Source organism: Xenopus laevis, chromosome 4S (genome assembly GCF_017654675.1).
Source record: "Xenopus laevis strain J_2021 chromosome 4S, Xenopus_laevis_v10.1, whole genome shotgun sequence".
Taxonomy (NCBI): domain Eukaryota; kingdom Metazoa; phylum Chordata; class Amphibia; order Anura; family Pipidae; genus Xenopus; species Xenopus laevis.
The window spans coordinates 95,394,271-95,411,612 of record NC_054378.1 but is presented as its reverse complement, the minus strand read 5'-3'; the positions used below and the strand labels follow the sequence as shown (position 1 = coordinate 95,411,612).

Genomic DNA, 17,342 nt, shown 5'->3' with positions numbered 1-17,342 from the left:
AACACACATATTTTAATGTTGTCTAGAAGGAAACCGAGTGTAAAATATCATATATATATATATATATATATATATATATATATATATATATATATATATATACTGTATATATATATACTGTATATATGCAAATGCACACAAAATGAGTTACTTAGTGTCCTCAGCCCTGCTGCTTTTCCTGCAGGAAACTAGTCAGAATCAGAGATCGTTAACTGGGAGCCACTGTCTAAATTCTAATTGGCAATGCATTACAGCTCATAATTGGTAGCAGGATGAGCTGGAAATACAGAGAGAAGCAAGATACAAGTGGTCAGTTTTCTTAATGTATTTGGTGCTGTGAATTGGAATGAAATCAGTGATTGAGAGGGATTGTTCACCTTCAAACACTTTTTTTAAGTTCAGTTTGTTTCAGATAGTTCACCAGAAATAAAGACTTTTTCCAATTACTTTCTATTTTCAATGTGTGACCGTTTTTCTAATATTGAAGCGTAAAATTTCATCTTTCACCTTCTAAAGCAACTCTGGAAGGAGAGGGTTGCTGACCCTGGAAACTGTTCTAAATTGATACATTTAATTGATACACGTTTTTTTTTGTTTGTCCCTGCTGAGCAGGATCCCCGAGTTGCATTAAAGGCAGCTGTTAGAATTAATACAATAGTTGCTAATACCTGTACTCCAGAGATGCTACTGAGTAATATATCAACTAAATGTTGCAAAATTGTAATAGTGCAGAATCTGCACCTGAATTTACTGAGCTGCCAGACTGAAACACCAGAGACAGGGACATTCAACTTGAAAATTAGATTTTGGAAAAACAGTAAAATATAATAATAATAATAATAATTAATAATAATATTGTTTGTTTTTTTCTTATTTTAGGGTTTGTATTGAAGCCATGTTTCCTCTTTAGGACTCTTCCAGAGGTTTCTATACTTTTCCTGCATCATGCTGATACTAATCTATATCAGTTAACTATAACAAGTAAATTTTGCTGAAATCACATTAAAAATGCACTTTTGGCAAGTGTATTTTTAGAAATAAAAAGCTGTAGGTAGTATTCTAAATCTGAATTACCTTTATATGGTAGACAAGGTTAACAAGCTGTCATAGTTTTTTTTTTTTTATGTTCAACTATTCTATCGTTACATGCCTTTATGTAGGGGTTGTAAAAGTTATTTTTTGGAGCTAATAGCATATGATAGGTGGGTGGATGTGGGAGTGAGAAGGTATGACGCACATAACTTTAATGTTACAAATAACAGAAAGCAACCGGTTCGGCCTTTATGCTGTTATGTTCCAACTTATAGTAGACTGTTCAAAAATAAGTGCCACTTTGCTACTATTGGCAACTGCACTTCTGCTATATGTCATCTACAGTAGAACCCCCATTTTACATTTATCAGGTGATTAGGAAACAATTTAAAATCCAGGAAAATGTAAAATCAGGGAAATTCATTAAATCAATTTATTCTTCAAGTATTCAAAGGATATGATCACAGGAGTCATTTTATTTTGAAATAAAATATTTACAATATTTCAGAGAGTTGCAAGACCTCGCTGAAAGTAACCTAAAGCAGTAAGGGATTGGTGAATGACTGTATGAGGTGCAAAAGATCCATCTGGTTAGTATAATAAACCTCTCTATTGCATTAATAATAACATGCACAGAGGACAAGCAGACATTTTTTTTCAAATGAAATAACTTTCATTTGAAACAACGTAGATGGTGCTTCACAGTGAGGCAGCGAGGTTGTGGAATGCCCTGCTGGATGTTGTTGTGATGGCTGATGATTCTGTTAATGCTTTTAATAATATATAATATATATATAATATCTAGGGCTTTAGTGATATTAAAATCTACAATAAATATAGATATTGATGTATAGTTTATGTGAGAGTATGGAGAGGTCAGTGTGAGTATAGATGCTGGCTTTCATTTGGAGGGGTTGAACTTTATGGACTTTGGTCTTTTTTCACCCCAACTTAACTAACCATGTAATTAACATCTTATTTTTTTGTGTGTAGATGATGAAGCAAAGCTAAGAGAATGAAGGATATAAGCCCTGAAGCATGATATGGCGATGCAGTGCTGTTGCTGAATTGCTCTCTCTGATGGCTCTATGGGTATGGATTGCACTGAGTCTTCATTGCGGGATTATTTTAATTGATGCTGTTTCAGACCAGCATGCCACCAGTCCTTTTGATTGGCTCCTTTCTGACAAGGGACCCTTTCATCACTCACAGGAATACACTGATTTTGTGGACAGAAGTCGTCAAGGATTTACCACAAGATACAAAATTTACAGGTAGGAAATAGATCTAAGTTTATTATGAGCTTTCTATGGCATTTAAGATGTAACTCACAGCCATCAAAAAAAAAAAATACCCATTAGTTCTCCATACACCTGTTCAGTCCAAGAACATTTTGCAGGCTGTTCAAAAGCACAATTGTACATAATGCCAATACTGAGAGGTGATAAATGCAAGGATTCTGCTACACCTTTTTAGCACTTGCTTGCATACTGTCCACTTTTAGATATGAATACTGTGCCTGATTCCAGAGGCACAGAAATTTGAGCCTGTGATAGGACCGCAGGCACTAGTGATGCATGAATAAATTTACCAGGTGCAAATTCGTTGCAAATTTCTAAGTTTCGCCACCGGCGAACTAATTAGAAAAACTGTAGCAACAATTCACCAGCAAAAAAATCCATTGCGTCAAAAAATTTTGGGCGCATGTCAGAATAGTCACGCGCATTGTTGCGCGTATAAAAATTGTTGCGAGTGTCAAAATTGACGCTCATCAAAATAATTTTGACGCCCATTGACTTCAATATTAGAAAAACTCTGGAAGCACACCAAAAAATTGCTGTTTGATAAAGGGCCCGGAGGGGTCCGAAACATTGCCTTGCTTTTGAATGCTTATGGGATAAATAAATAACCTATTTTCACACAGCAATTTTTGAGTGTCTGGATTTTTTCTAATATTGACAACTGTCCTTGTGCAAGGAAGGGGATTTCTGGTTGAGCACCCACCACATTCAACATGTGGGAAGTCTACAGGTAGAGCACTCCATTATCCTGCAGCCCATTGGGGCTCATTTATCAACACTGGACAACTTTGCACATGGGCAGTAACCTATAGCAACCAATCAGTGAGTGACTTTCTTCGGCCAGCTTCAGGTAGAACAATGAATGCAACAAATTGATTGGTTGCCACGAGTTACTGCCCACGGGCAAATTTGTCCAGTGTTGATAAATGACCCCCAGTGACTTCGATGCATTTCTCTACATTTTTTGGCAAAGCAAAATGGGACAAATTCGCCCATCACTAACAGGCACAAATAATTGGAGCAAGGTCTCAATCCTGTATGAATTGTTGAATTAACACTCTAAATGCTCACTGCAAGTCATATAAAATTTATGTAGTTCAAAAACAGCATGGGTGGATCATGCTGGAAATCACAAGAAGGGTTTAGCAGCATATGCACCTTATTCACCTTTTTCATTGATATATAATATATATATTTCTTAGAGATGATTCCAAATGCGAATTAAAAAGAATTCTTGAGAAGATGGGGGAGATTTTTTATCATTACTGTTTCTTTCCCAAGTGTTCCAATATGTTACATTATTTTCATTGAGTTGTCATTCCTTCATGATCACTTTTTACAGCTGCCTTTAAAAAAAAAAGCCTGATATAATTAAAAGTAAGGTGTCTGAGATGATATGTTGTGAAGTAATACTAAATGCATTGCTGAATATTTTAGACATTTGGAAAAAGTATGCATATATATAGAACTGAAAATAGTATATTTATTTATATTATAGATTCCAAATATGTTACATGTAGAAGATAGTGTCTACTTAGCGATATATACATCTCCCTGCCTGAGGGAATTCCAATTCCTTGTATTTTATTACATGATTAGTAACTGATATATGTATGATAAGTAGTATATATTAGGTGTCTCTCACCTACCCCCCGTCACCATTCTTCAATGTAACATAATATACTAGTTTCTACATGATATTTCTATTTCTGTTACCGTATATACTCGAGTATAAGCCGAGGTACCTAATTTTACCTACGAAAACTGGGAAAATGTATTGACCTGAGTACAAGCCTAGACAAAACTACAGCCCTGTCTCCCAGCAGCGCACATTCTGCCAAAGCGACCCCCCAGCGATCAACTGGACTTCTTTGCAAAGTTGATGGTGACAGAGAATTGCCAAACGGATTACTGTGTGCATTGTCTCACTGTCCCACTACCATGTGCAGAGGGTGCTGTGTGATATTGCCATCACTGTTAATCCTTCATATAACCAACAGATGGCGCTGTGTGATATTGCAGTCACTGTTATTCTTTCATATAACCAACAGATGGCACTGTGTGATATTGCAGTCACTGTTATTCTTTCATATAACCAAAAGAGGGCGCACTGTTATTCTTTCATATAACCAACAGATGGCACTGTGTGATATTGCAGTCACTGTTATTCTTTCATATAACCAACAGAGGGCGCACTGTTATTCTTTCATATAACCAACAGAGGGTGCTGTGTGATATTGCAGTCTCTCCCTAAGTAAACTGTTGGTATAAGAATGATTAAAAGTGACTGCAATCTCAGCTACTGCCCGCTGACTCGAGTATAAGCCGAGGTAGAATTTTTCATCACATTTTGGATGCTGAAAATCTCGGCTTATACTCGAGTATATACGGTATGTAATGAGTGCTAGAATCATTTGAAGGTGGTTGGATTATTGGAAGAAACCATAAATGGTCATATTAGCAAGTTCTTGTTTCTTTGCAGGCCAAATGATTAGATTTTAAGTGTGATAAATTCCCATGTCCTACTTCTTTCTACCTAAGGCAGGTTACATCCTTAAGACAGTTAACTCATTTCCTGAACCAAGAATTTAGCTGCAAGCATTCTCTATCTGTCCAAAAGCAGAGAACTTTTGAGCAAAAATAGAATATAAATAGAATAGTAGAATTTCAAATCAAATCTGAAAGCCACTCAGGCTCTAAAAGCTCAGTAAACAGCATGCTCTTCCTATTTTCTCTTTTTACACATATTTATACCATAAGCCATTAAAATAAATATGGTTGTAAAATTAGAGGAAATTATTTTTTGTAAAATAGACGTAAAACAGCTTCTAGAGGAAGGGATTTGTAACTTAGTCATACATCTTTCATTTTTTTATGTAATTTACAATTTAGTTATAAAATTATTTTAAATACATTGACTACCTATAACATTTGCAATATTTATATTTGAAAAATCCCACACTAATCTTTGCAGCTGCAATTATATCTATGCTAGATTAAATTTTCTAGGAAAAAAATCATGGTATACCAAGAGAAATAACCAATTCTTTAATTTTGTTTAACTCAGAGGAGTAGGCCCTAACAATCTGCTATAAAAAGTTTGATATGTTTTGTTCATATTTATATTTTATCATGTACGTAGTTCAAAGCTTTCAAATCGGTAAGGCATAGGCGTTGTAAGTTTGTACAATATTTTCCTCCAGTGTGGTTGTAAGGAAAGTGACTGCACATTTATATTATATTTCATAGAAAGAATAACTAATAATATCAGTTATTTAATCATGGGTATTGTTTTCCCTTGAGTAAGTCAAATTTCAAACTAGAAAAAGAATGAATGAAAGTTTTAATACACGACTACAGTTGATGTAGACACTTTTTTGGTATTTAGTAGTCTTTTTAAGAAAATGAATGCAGGGCATATTTAAACCATGATGTTCAAGGACATTGCACTTGGTTCTCTTTTTATAACACTGTTCCTTTATTTGTAGCAAACATTGATTTTTGTGTTGCTAGACATGCTATCTAAAACAGAGGATGCAATTCTTGTAGCTTACATTTCAGAAACTGTGAGTTCAGCAGGAAATGGCACAGCTATAATAATGAATCCACTGGTTTTGATTAGAACACGTTGTACATTGATGGCTAGAGAGTGCTATCTTTTTATAATATTCAAAAGACTATTAAAATGTAAGTTCTTGTGGCTTAGTAAATTTCCTGATTGATTTATGGCATAATAACTTAGTGCCATGAAAATGAAAAAAGAAATATCAAAGCATTCAAATTCCATAAACTAATAATGAAAAAAATGTTAAAAAACAGGTAAATGGTTGAATTTTTTTTGTCTGCAGCGTTCATTATTTAGGCAATTTAAAATTTGACACTGAAGTAATATTGAAGTAAGGTAAATTAGCAAAATCAAAATTGTTAAATGTATATAGATAACAGTTCCATATACTTCCCAATTACATGGTACTAGAGCAATAGAGCAATTGGACTAGTTCTTGGATCAATTTTTATTATGAGCTATCTTCCATAACACTGTATTCCCTCACTTGCTAAAAAGCCATTCAACCCCTTCTTAAAGCTATCTAATGTATCAGCCTGTACCACTGATTCAGGGAGAGAATTCCACATTAGGGATGTAGCGAACGTCGGAAAAAAAGTTCGCGAACATATTCGCGAACTTGTGCAAAAACGCGAGCGGTTCGCGAACGGTTCGCGAACCCCATAGACTTCAATGGGAAGGCGAACTTTAACATCTAGAAAAGACATTTCTGGCCAGAAAAATGATTTTAAAGTTGTTTAAAGGGTGCAACGACCTGGACAGTGGCATGCCAGAGGGGGATCAAGGGCAAAAATGTATCTGAAAAATCTGCCTGTGTGTGCTTGGAAGAGATAGTGTAGGGGGAGAGCTGTTAGTGATTTCAGGGACAGATGATAGTAAGTTTGCTGGCTAGTAATCTGCTTGATACTGCTCTGTATTGGAGGGACAGAAGTCTGCAGGGATTTGAGGGACATTTTAGCTTAGGTAGCTTTGCTGGCTAGTAATCTACTGTTCTCTTTAAACAACTGCCATACGTTGACCTTGTAGGCATTGTTTGCCCAGTTTTTTTGGACGCAGCCACTGAAGCACAGTTGCCAGAAAAAATATGCCATATAAATGCTGAAAATAGTCATTTTTCGCCATACGTTGACCTTGTAGACATTGTTTGCCCAGTTTTTTTGGACGCAGCCACTGAAGCACAGTTGCCAGAAAAATTATGCCATATAAATGCTGAAAATATACATTTTTTTGGTTGCAGCCACTGAAGCACAGAGGCCAGAAAAATTATGCCATATAAATGCAGAAAATATGCATTTTTTTGGTCGCAGCCACTGAAGCACAGTTGACAGAAAAATTATGCCATATAAATGCTGAAAATATAAACTTTTTTGGTTGCAGCCACTGAAGCACAGAGGCCAGAAAAATTATGCCATATAAATGCAGAAAACATGCATTTTTTTGGTCGCAGCCACTGAAGCACAGTTGACAGAAAAATTATGCCATATAAATGCTGAAAATATAAATTTTTTGGTTGCAGCCACTTTTGGTTGCAGCCACTGAAGCACAGAGGCCAGAAAAATTATGCCATATAAATGCAGAAAATATGCATTTTTTTGGTCGCAGCCACTGAAGCACAGTTGCCAGAAAAATATGCCATATAAATGCTGAAAATAGTCATTTTTTGCCATATACGTTGAGTCAACGTATGGCAAAAAATGACTATTTTCAGCATTTATATGGCATATTTTTTCTGGCCTCTGTGCTTCAGTGGCTGCGGCCAAAAAAACTGGGCAAACAATGCCTACAAGGTCAACGTCGTTGACCTTGTAGGCATTGTTTGCCCAGTTTTTTTGGCCGCAGCCACTGAAGCACAGAGGCCAGAAAAAATATGCCATATAAATGCTGAAAATAGTCATTTTTTTGGTCGCAGCCACTGAAGCACAGTTGCCAGAAAAATTATGCCATATAAATGCTGAAAATATAAATTTTTTTGGTTGCAGCCACTGAAGCACAGAGGCCAGAAAAATTATGCCATATAAATGCAGAAAATATGCATTTTTTTGGTTGCAGCCACTGAAGCACAGAGGCCAGAAAAATTATGCCATATAAATGCAGAAAATATGCATTTTTTGGATGCAGCCACTGAAGCACAGTTGCCAGAAAAATATGCCATATAAATGCTGAAAATAGTCATTTTTTGCCATACGTTGACCTTGTAGACATTGTTTGCCCAGTTTTTTTGGTTGCAGCCACTGAAGCACAGAGGCCAGAAAAAATTAAACCAGTAGGGTTTGCACCCTAGTTTGTAACGGTGGCGGAGGGAGGAGGAGGACGCTAAAGGACAGCTGTGTGTGGAGTCATGAGGCTTGAAGAGAAGGACAGCTGCATAGAAGTCAGAACAAGTCTTCCGGCGTGCAGTAACCCTCCGAGATCCACCCCTCATTCATTTTAATAAAGGTCAGGTAATCGACACTTTTGTGACCTAGGCGAGTTCTCTTCTCAGTTACAATCCCTCCTGCTGCACTGAAGGTCCTTTCTGAGAGCACACTTGAGGCTGGGCAAGACAAGAGGTTCATGGCAAATTGTGACAGCTCTGGCCACAGAACAAGCCTGCGCACCCAGTAGTCCAGGGGTTCATCGCTCCTCAGAGTGTCGATATCTGCAGTTAATGCCAGGTAGTCCGCTACCTGCCGGTCGAGGCGTTCTTTGAGGGTGGATCCAGAAGGGTTTGTGGCGCTGCCTTGGACAGAAAAACATTTGCATGTCTGACGTTACAGACTGGCCAAAGGGCTTTGTCCTTGCAGGTGTGCTCGTGGCAGGATTACTGGCACCTCTGCCCCTGGAATGTTGATGAGTTCCTGAATGACATCACCCTTAAAAGCATTGTACAACATGTTTTGCAGGCTGGTTTGTAAATGCCGCATCTTTTCGGACTTGTGGTATGTTGGTAACATTTCTGACACTTTATGCTTGTACGAGGGTCTAGTAGCGTTGCGACCCAGTACAGGTCCTTCTCCTTAAGCCTCTTGATACGGGGGTCCTTCAACAGGCATGACAGCATGAAAGACCCCATTCTCACAAGGTTGGATGCAGAGCTATCCATCTCCGCTTCCTCATTATCAAGGACTGCATCATCCACGGTCTCCTCCCCCCAGCCACGTACAAGACCAGGGGTCCCAAAAGGTCACCACTAGCCCCCTGGGAAGCCTGCTCCTGTTGGTCCTCCTCCTCCTCCTCCACAAAGCCACCTTCCTCCTCTGACTCCACTTCTGGCACCTCTCCCTGCGTTTGCAGCAGGTGCCTGGGTTCGTTCTGGTGATTCCGACCAGAAATCGTGCGCTTCCAGCTCCTCGTCACGCTGGTCTACAGCCTCATCTGTCACTCGTCGCACGGCACGCTCCAGGAAGAAAGCGAAGGGTATTAGGTCGCTGATGGTGCCTTCGGTGCGACTGACCATATTTGTCACCTCTTCAAAAGGTCGCATGAGCCTGCAGGCATCGCGCATAAGCACCCAGTAACGGGGGAAAAAAATCCCCAGCTGTGCAGATCCAGTCCTACCACCCAGTTCAAAAAGGTACTCGTTGACGGCCCTTTGTTGTTGCAGCAGACGTTCCAACATAAGGAGCGTTGAATTCCAGCGAGTCTGGCTGTCAGAAATCAAACGCCTGACTGGCATGTTGTAGCGCTGCTGAATGTCAGCAAGGCGTGCCATGGCTGTGTAGGAACGTCTTGAAATGGGCCGACACCTTTCTGGACTGGGTGAGAACGTCCTGGAATCCTGGGTACTTGGAGACAAAACGTTGGACTATTAAATTTAACACATGTGCCATGCAGGGCACATGTGTTAAATTGCCTAGTCTCAACGCTGCCAACAGATTGCTTCCATTGTCACACACCACTTTTCCGATCTGCAGTTGGTGTGGGGTCAGCCACCGATCGGCCTGTGACTGCAGAGATGACAGGAGTACAGATCCGGTATGGTTTTGCTTTCCAGGCACGTCATCCCCAAGACAGCGTGACAAGCGTACCTGGCACGTCGAATAGCCTAGGGGGAGCTGGGGGTGCACAGGTGTGGAGGAGGAGAAGGAGGACCGCAGCAGCAGAGTAAGAAGAAGAAGAAGACGAGGTAGAGAGCGATGGAGGAGTAGAGGTGGTGGCAGAACCGCGTGCAATCCGTGGCGGTGACACCAACTCCACTGTTGTTGTTGAGCTACCCATTCCCTGCTTCCCAGCCATTACCAAGTTCACCCAGTGGGCAGTGTAGGTGACATACCTGCCCTGACCATGCTTGGAGGACCATGCGTCAGTAGTCATATGGACCTTTGGCCCAACACTAAGTGACAGAGATGCGGTAACTTGGCTCTGCACATGTTGGTACAGGTGTGGTATTCCCTTTTAGAAAAAAAATTGCGGCTGGGTACCTCCACTGCGGTGTCCCAATTGCTACAAATTTGCGGAAGGCCTCAGAGTCCACCAGCTGGTATGGTAAAAGCTGGCGGGCTAAGAGTGCAGACAAGCCAGCTGTCAGACGCCGGGCAAGGGGGTGACAGTCAGACATTGGCTTCTTACGCTCAAACATGGCCTTCACAGAAACTTGGCTGGTGGCAGATGACTGGGAATGGGAACAGGTGGTCAAGGTGGAAGGCGGAGTGGAGGGTGGTTCAGACGGTCAAGGAGAGCAGAGGTAGAGCAGTAAGATGCTGGACCAGAAGGAGTGTGGCTTTTAGTTTGCCTGTTGCCTTTGAGGTGTTGCTCCCAAAGTGCTTTGTGCTTGCCGCTCATGTGCCTTCGCATAGAAGTTGTACCTATGTGGCTGTTGGGCTTACCAAGGCTCAGTTTCTGACTGCACTCATTGCAAATTACAATGCTTTTGTCAGAGGCACACACATTAAAAAAATCCCACACTGCTGACTTTTTGGAAGTGTGCGATCTGGCGGTAACAGTAGAAGTTGGCGGAGTTGGCGGTATTGGCGGCAATGGCGGGTGCGTTGGCCGGCTGAACACAGGTGCCGATACATGTTGTTGCCCTGCTGATCCCTGCGGGCTGTCCTCCCTGCTTCTTCTAAGTCTTATTCTCCTACTGCCTCTCTGACTCTCCGTCTCTCCATCTGAACTACCCTCCTCTTGCTCTCTTCTACTAGGCACCCACAAAACATCAATCTCTCATCATCATTCTCCTCAGATGCATCAATTTCTTCTGACACATCACAGAAGGAAGCAGCAGCGGGGACCTCCTCCTCATCACTCATTATGTCCATCTCTATCGTGTTCTCTGCCAGAATTAAATCTGGTGTAAGGTCCTCATCTCCTTCATCTTCTTCTGGCAATAATGGTTGCGCATTACTCAGTTCAAGAAACTCATTGGAAAATAACTCCTCTGACCCCAGTGAAGAAGGGGCACCGGTGGTGGAGGAAGTGTTACGTGGGGTGGCCATAGCAGTGGAGGATGAGGAGGATGTTGTGGTAAAGTTAGAAACGGTAGAGGATGGGGTGTGCTGTGTAAGCCAGTCAACTACCTCTTCAGCATTTTGGGAGTTCAGGGTCATTGGCTTTTAAAAACTGGGCAATTTGCTAGGGCCACAGGATTGCATAGCAGCACGGCCCCTAGCACGGCCTCTGCGTGGCGGCCTGCCTTTGCCTGGCATTATTTTTAAAAAAACAACAACAACAACAACAAAAACTCAGTTGGTTTTTCTGGAAACGATAATACACACAGCTAGATGGCGGGTTGAAGAAAACACTGTGCAAATAATGCCTACAAAGTCAACGTATACACTACTACAGCGGTGGATACGGATTACGTAAAATATATGAATGCTGCTTGAAAAAAAGTAACTCAAGTGGTTTTTCTAGAGACGATAATATTATCAATATTTAGACAAAATGTGAACAAGGTCACACAGCTCGATGGCGGGTTGAAGAAAACAGTGTGCAAATAATGCCTACAAGGTCAACGTATACACTACTACAGCGGTGGATACGGATTACGTAAAATATATGAATGCTGCTTGAAAAAAAGTAACTCAAGGTTTTTTCTAGAGACGATAATATTATCAATATTTAGACAAAATGTGAACAAGGTCACACAGCTCGATGGCGGGTTGAAGAAAACAGTGTGCAAATAATGCCTACAAGGCCAACGTATACACTACTACAGCGGTGGATACGGATTACGTAAAATATATGAATGCTGCTTGAAAAAAGTGACTCCGGTGTTTTTTCTGGAGACGGTAATATTATGGATATTTAGACAGAATGGGAACAAGGTCACACAGCTCGATGGCGGGTTGAAGAAAACAGTGTGCAAATAATGCCTACAAGGCCAACGTATACACTACTACAGCGGTGGATACGGATTACGTAAAATATATGAATGCTGCTTGAAAAAAGTGACTCCGGTGTTTTTTCTGGAGACGGTAATATTATGGATATTTAGACAGAATGGGAACAAGGTCACACAGCTCGATGGCGGGTTGAAGAAAACAGTGTGCAAATAATGCCTACAAGGCCAACGTATACACTACTACAGCGGTGGATACGGATTACGTAAAATATATGAATGCTGCTTGAAAAAAGTGACTCCGGTGTTTTTTCTGGAGACGGTAATATTATGGATATTTAGACAGAATGGGAACAAGGTCACACAGCTCGATGGCGGGTTGAAGAAAACAGTGTGCAAATAATGCCTACAAGGCCAACGTATACACTACTACAGCGGTGGATACGGATTACGTAAAATATATTATGGCTGCTTGAAAAAAGTGACTCCGGTGTTTTTTCTGGAGACGGTAATATTATGGATATTTAGACAGAATGTGAACAAGGTCACACAGCTCGATGGCGGGTTGAAGAAAACAGTGTGCAAATAATGCCTACAGGGCAAATAATGCCTAAAAGGTCAACTTATACACTACTACAGCGGTAGTAAAATAAAAAAAAGTAAAATAAAAAAAAAAATGAATATTAAAAAAAAAAAATTAAAGTTGGTGCTGCTGAACTACTAGAGCAGCAGATTAGCACACCAGTCCCACTCCCCAACACTGCTAGACTAATAGCACTGGGCTCTTATAGTAGTAGTAGTAGTAGTAGTAGTAAAACAACAAAAAAATAAATAAAAGCAGTCCTTACAAGGACTACTGTTATTGCAGCAGTCAGCAGATGAGATCAGAAGCAGGACAGCTGCCCACTGCAGCTACATACAGAGCACTGCAGTAGAAGGTAGATTACTAGCCAGCAAAGCTACCTAAGCTTAAATGTCCCTCAAACCCCTGCAGACTTCTGTCCCTCCAATAACAGAGCAGTATCAAAACGATTACTAGCCAGCAAACTTTCAACTGTCCCTGAAATCACTAACAGGCAGCAGCTCTCTCCCTACACTATCTCTTCAGCACACACAGGCAGAGTGAAAAAACGCTGCAGGGCTTCGGTTTTTATAGGGAAGGGGAGTGGTCCAGGGGAGAGCTTCCTGATTGGCTGCCATGTACCTGCTGGTCTGGGGTGAGAGGGCAAAAAAAAGCGCCAACAATGGCGAACCCAAAATGGCGAACGTCGCGCGACGTTCGCGAACTTCCGGCGAGCGCGAACACCCGATGTTCGCGCGAACAAGTTCGCCGGCGAACAGTTCGCCACATCTCTATTCCACATCTTCACAGCTCTCACTGTAAAAAACCCTTCCGAAAGAAGGACCTACTGACAAATAAAGCATTAGTTAGATAATTATATGATCCCCTTATATTTATACATAGTTATTATAACACCCCTTAAACACCTCTTCTCCAATGTGAACAACCCCAACTTGGCCAGTCTTTTCAGTCCTGTTTGAGCACTGGAAACCAAAACTGTATGGCATATTCTAGATGGTGCCTTAACAGTGTTCTGTACAGTAGAAGAATGACCCACTAATCTATGTCCCTTTTAACACAGCTCAAGACCTTATTTGCCCTTGATGCTGCTAACTGGCAATGCTTGCAATGCTTGCTACAGCCAAGTTTATTATCTACTTTTTCCATAATGGATTTGCCTAGTACAGTCCCATTAAGGGTATAAGTGGCTTGCATATTTTTACATCCCATGTACATTAATCAACATTGAGGGGCAGATTTATCAAGGGTCGAATATCGAAGTGAAAAATCCTTTGAAATTCGACCATCGAATTAAAATACTTTGTATTCGAATATCGAAGTATTTTTCACTGAATTTGGCCAACGAACGATCGAAGTAATTAGTAGATTAAATCGTTCGAAGCAAACAATTCTAACTATTTTAGCATACGATCAAACGATTTTACTTCGATGTGTAAAGACTTAGAAAATGGTTGTAGAAGGTCCCCATAGGCTAACATAGCACTTTGGCAGGTTCAATTTGGCAAAGTATTGAAGTCAAAGTTTTTTTTAAAGAGACAGTACTTTGATTATGGAATGGTCGAATATTTAAACTATTTTTACTTCTAATCGAATTCAAAGTAAATTTGAAGTTGTAGTATCCTATTTGATGGTCGAAGTATCTAAAAAAATTACTATGAATTTCGAATTTTTTTACTTCGAAAATTCCCTCAATTTGACCCTTACTAAATCTGCCCCTGAATGTCATTTGCCCAAATTGCCAGTTTGTCAAGATCCTGTTGCAAGGATGCCACATAATTTTGTGTCATATGCAAACACTGATATTATTATAATACTCTCCCCTAATGAACAAGTTAAATAAAAGTGGACCCAATACCGAGACCTGAAGGACCCCACTAAGAACCAGATTATGGGACAGATTTATCAAAATGTGAAATTAAAGATCACCACAGTAAAATTCCACCACTCTTTATTAATTACTATGGGATTTTTAGACATACTGTATTTATCAAATAGTGAACCCCTCTAATTTAATCGTTGTGTTGTCAGACACCTGGAAGTTCTATAGATACCTAGTAATATAAGTATGTAGTTTGAACTCTAAAAAAAACTGACTCTAGCAAACATGGGGAGGCACATTTATCAAGGGTTAAATTTCGAATTCATGTGAATTTGATTTTACTCGAAATTCGATAGGGGGGTTATTTATTAAAAAAAAAATCTAATATTTTAAACTCGGACGCATTTTATTAAAAATCATTTGAAATGTTAGGAAGGCTACTAACATCTTCAAAATGGTCACTGAACTCTGAATTCCACAGGTTTTTGGTGGCAAATTTGAATTCCTAAAGGGCCAGTGTTTGATAATTCTCGAAAATCAAATTTGAATTTTCTAAATAATTATTCAAATCGAGTGTGGATAGTTCCCTAGTCAAATTTGACAGTTTAGACCATAATTAAAATCATATATATTCAGATATTCTATTAAAATTGAGCAGTTGGTGAGCAGTTTATTTTTTCACACCAAAATCCTCATTAATTAAATAAATAAAATCTAGTGCAGTTTATTGAAGCATTAAAACACAGCATTTTTGGTATTTCCTGTACCTCTCATTAGTGTGCATTTGTCTCTAGCCAACTGCTAGGTGAATTACTGATCAATATCAATATAATGCTCTTAGCACCAAGGTAATAGGATGTTTCAAGAATTTTCTTAAGAACCTAAATTAATGCAAATTATGTGCAGTAACCTATTTTTTATGACAAATGTGTTTTGTGAATAAAGATTTTATTCTGTGCAAATTATCTGAATTATATTAATATATATATTGTTTATCGTCATTGTGCCAAAATATAGATCTTAATTTTAGTTATGAGCTTTTAGTAGACACAAATGTCTCGAAAATGTTTTTTTTTTCCCAGACAGTTTTTGGGTTTATTGCCTGACCTTTTCAGTACTAATGAGAAATGTGATTTTAATATGTTAGGGATTTCCTTTTTTTAATGGTATTTTATTAATCCATTTAATATAAGTTTTATTATTAATCTAATTGGCCATAGAGAGTGTATAATTACATGTTGTCAATCACATATTGTAAAAAGTTTGATTTTCATACTCATATAAATTGGTTACATCCCTCAAATACAAAGCTTCACAACAGCTCTACAGGACATAGACTACAAAGGTTGCAGAGATGTGGTCTGTTTATTTATATCCTTTTCATTTCTAGAATATTTCTGGGGCTGATACATAAAAGCAGGCTGTTTTAAGGATGTTTATTTAAGAAATATCTAGGATTTTTACATTTAGTTTTTACCTGAGTGATAGATACAATTGTTAATGTTCAGTAAACATTACCGACGTTTTTTGATTTAAACACTTATTTTCTGCACCGGAATGATTCATAGCAGCATAGAAATTTTGTGTCTGAATCCCTTCTCCCCACACCTAATTTGCATTAGATTGTAAATATTTGGAGGCTTAGCAGTGCTTAGGACTACCACCCCGAAAAACAGAATGGTGTGTATAACATATTCTGACAAACCAACACAGGTGTCTTCTTGGAAAATGGCAAAGAAAAGGGTAATTCCATTCTTTTTTCAGTGCTCTTTACATGACTTTTAAAGAAATCTAGGCAACCATGAAAAGGCACATTCAGAATGCTAGGAGATTTCTCAAGGGCTCAGGAGCACTGCTGCCATGAAGTGAGCTGAGAAACTGCCTCAGACGGCAGCAGCCCACGAGTTACCACAAGCGGCAAAAAGCCGCTCCTGGTAACTTAAAGAGCTGAATTTTCAATTGTGCAATTGTGCTCTCTGCACTAGAAGAGTTGAATTTCTGGTCATTAAACCGCAATTGTGCTCCCTGTACTAGTGATAACCTCCCCCCCCCGGACCTACAAAAAGGTAAGCATGGATCTGCCTCAGGTGGCAAGAGACAAAGAATCATCCCTGCAAGGACTCAACCAGTTGCCACAGGGAATCAAATCAGGGTTCTGTATTATATATTTGATTCACCAGTATCTTGGTGCCAAGGACAGAGTACCAGTTGGATTGTTTTTATGGAAACACCAACCTATATTTCTATTGTATAACTTTGTTGTGAAGGGTCTCAAGCATAAGATGCCACAGCAAAACATCAAAACATCAACCTAAACTCTATGAGGTCTATTCATTAAAAGTCAAATTGTAGTGGTTTTTGAAACAAAGATTTAACTCTGCTTCTCTAAAACCATGAATGCCATGAAAGTTATTAAATGATCCGAATATAAAAAGTACAAACAAAATAAGTGCAGAAAATAATACAAATATCTCTAAAACCTATATGTATAAAGTTTTTCTGAGAATTACTATAAAAAAAAATCAGAATGCCTTGAAAAGTCAAAATTTATGAAAAATGGTTAAATAGCATCATCACAGCTCCCACTGACTTCAGTGGGACCTTGACAGCTTTTACTGGGTGCAGTTTTGTATTAGAGTTTTTTTGTGGTTTTTACACTTAATAAATCTTACATTTTTAGAGTTTTAGAGTAAAGTAAAAAAAACTATTTTTAGCAGAAAAAATGATTTGTAAAAACAAAAATCTGAAGTAATCTGAATTTAAGTAAATTGACCCCTTTGTGT

The 17,342-nt window shown here is 39.1% G+C and overlaps 1 protein-coding gene across 3 annotated transcripts in view; it reads left to right on the top strand.

Annotated features, from left to right (window-relative positions):
- The window catches only part of LOC108715732 (BMP/retinoic acid-inducible neural-specific protein 3), a 562,767-nt gene that overhangs the window by 220,107 nt on the left and 325,318 nt on the right, over window positions 1-17,342 (top strand). For all 3 annotated transcript variants that reach the window (XM_018261156.2, XM_018261155.2, XM_041561593.1), the window contains exon 2: window positions 2,026-2,306. In XM_018261156.2, coding sequence (XP_018116645.1) covers window positions 2,071-2,306 — 236 coding nt within the window. In that variant the 5' untranslated portion in view covers window positions 2,026-2,070. The remainder of the gene's footprint in view (window positions 1-2,025; window positions 2,307-17,342) is intronic.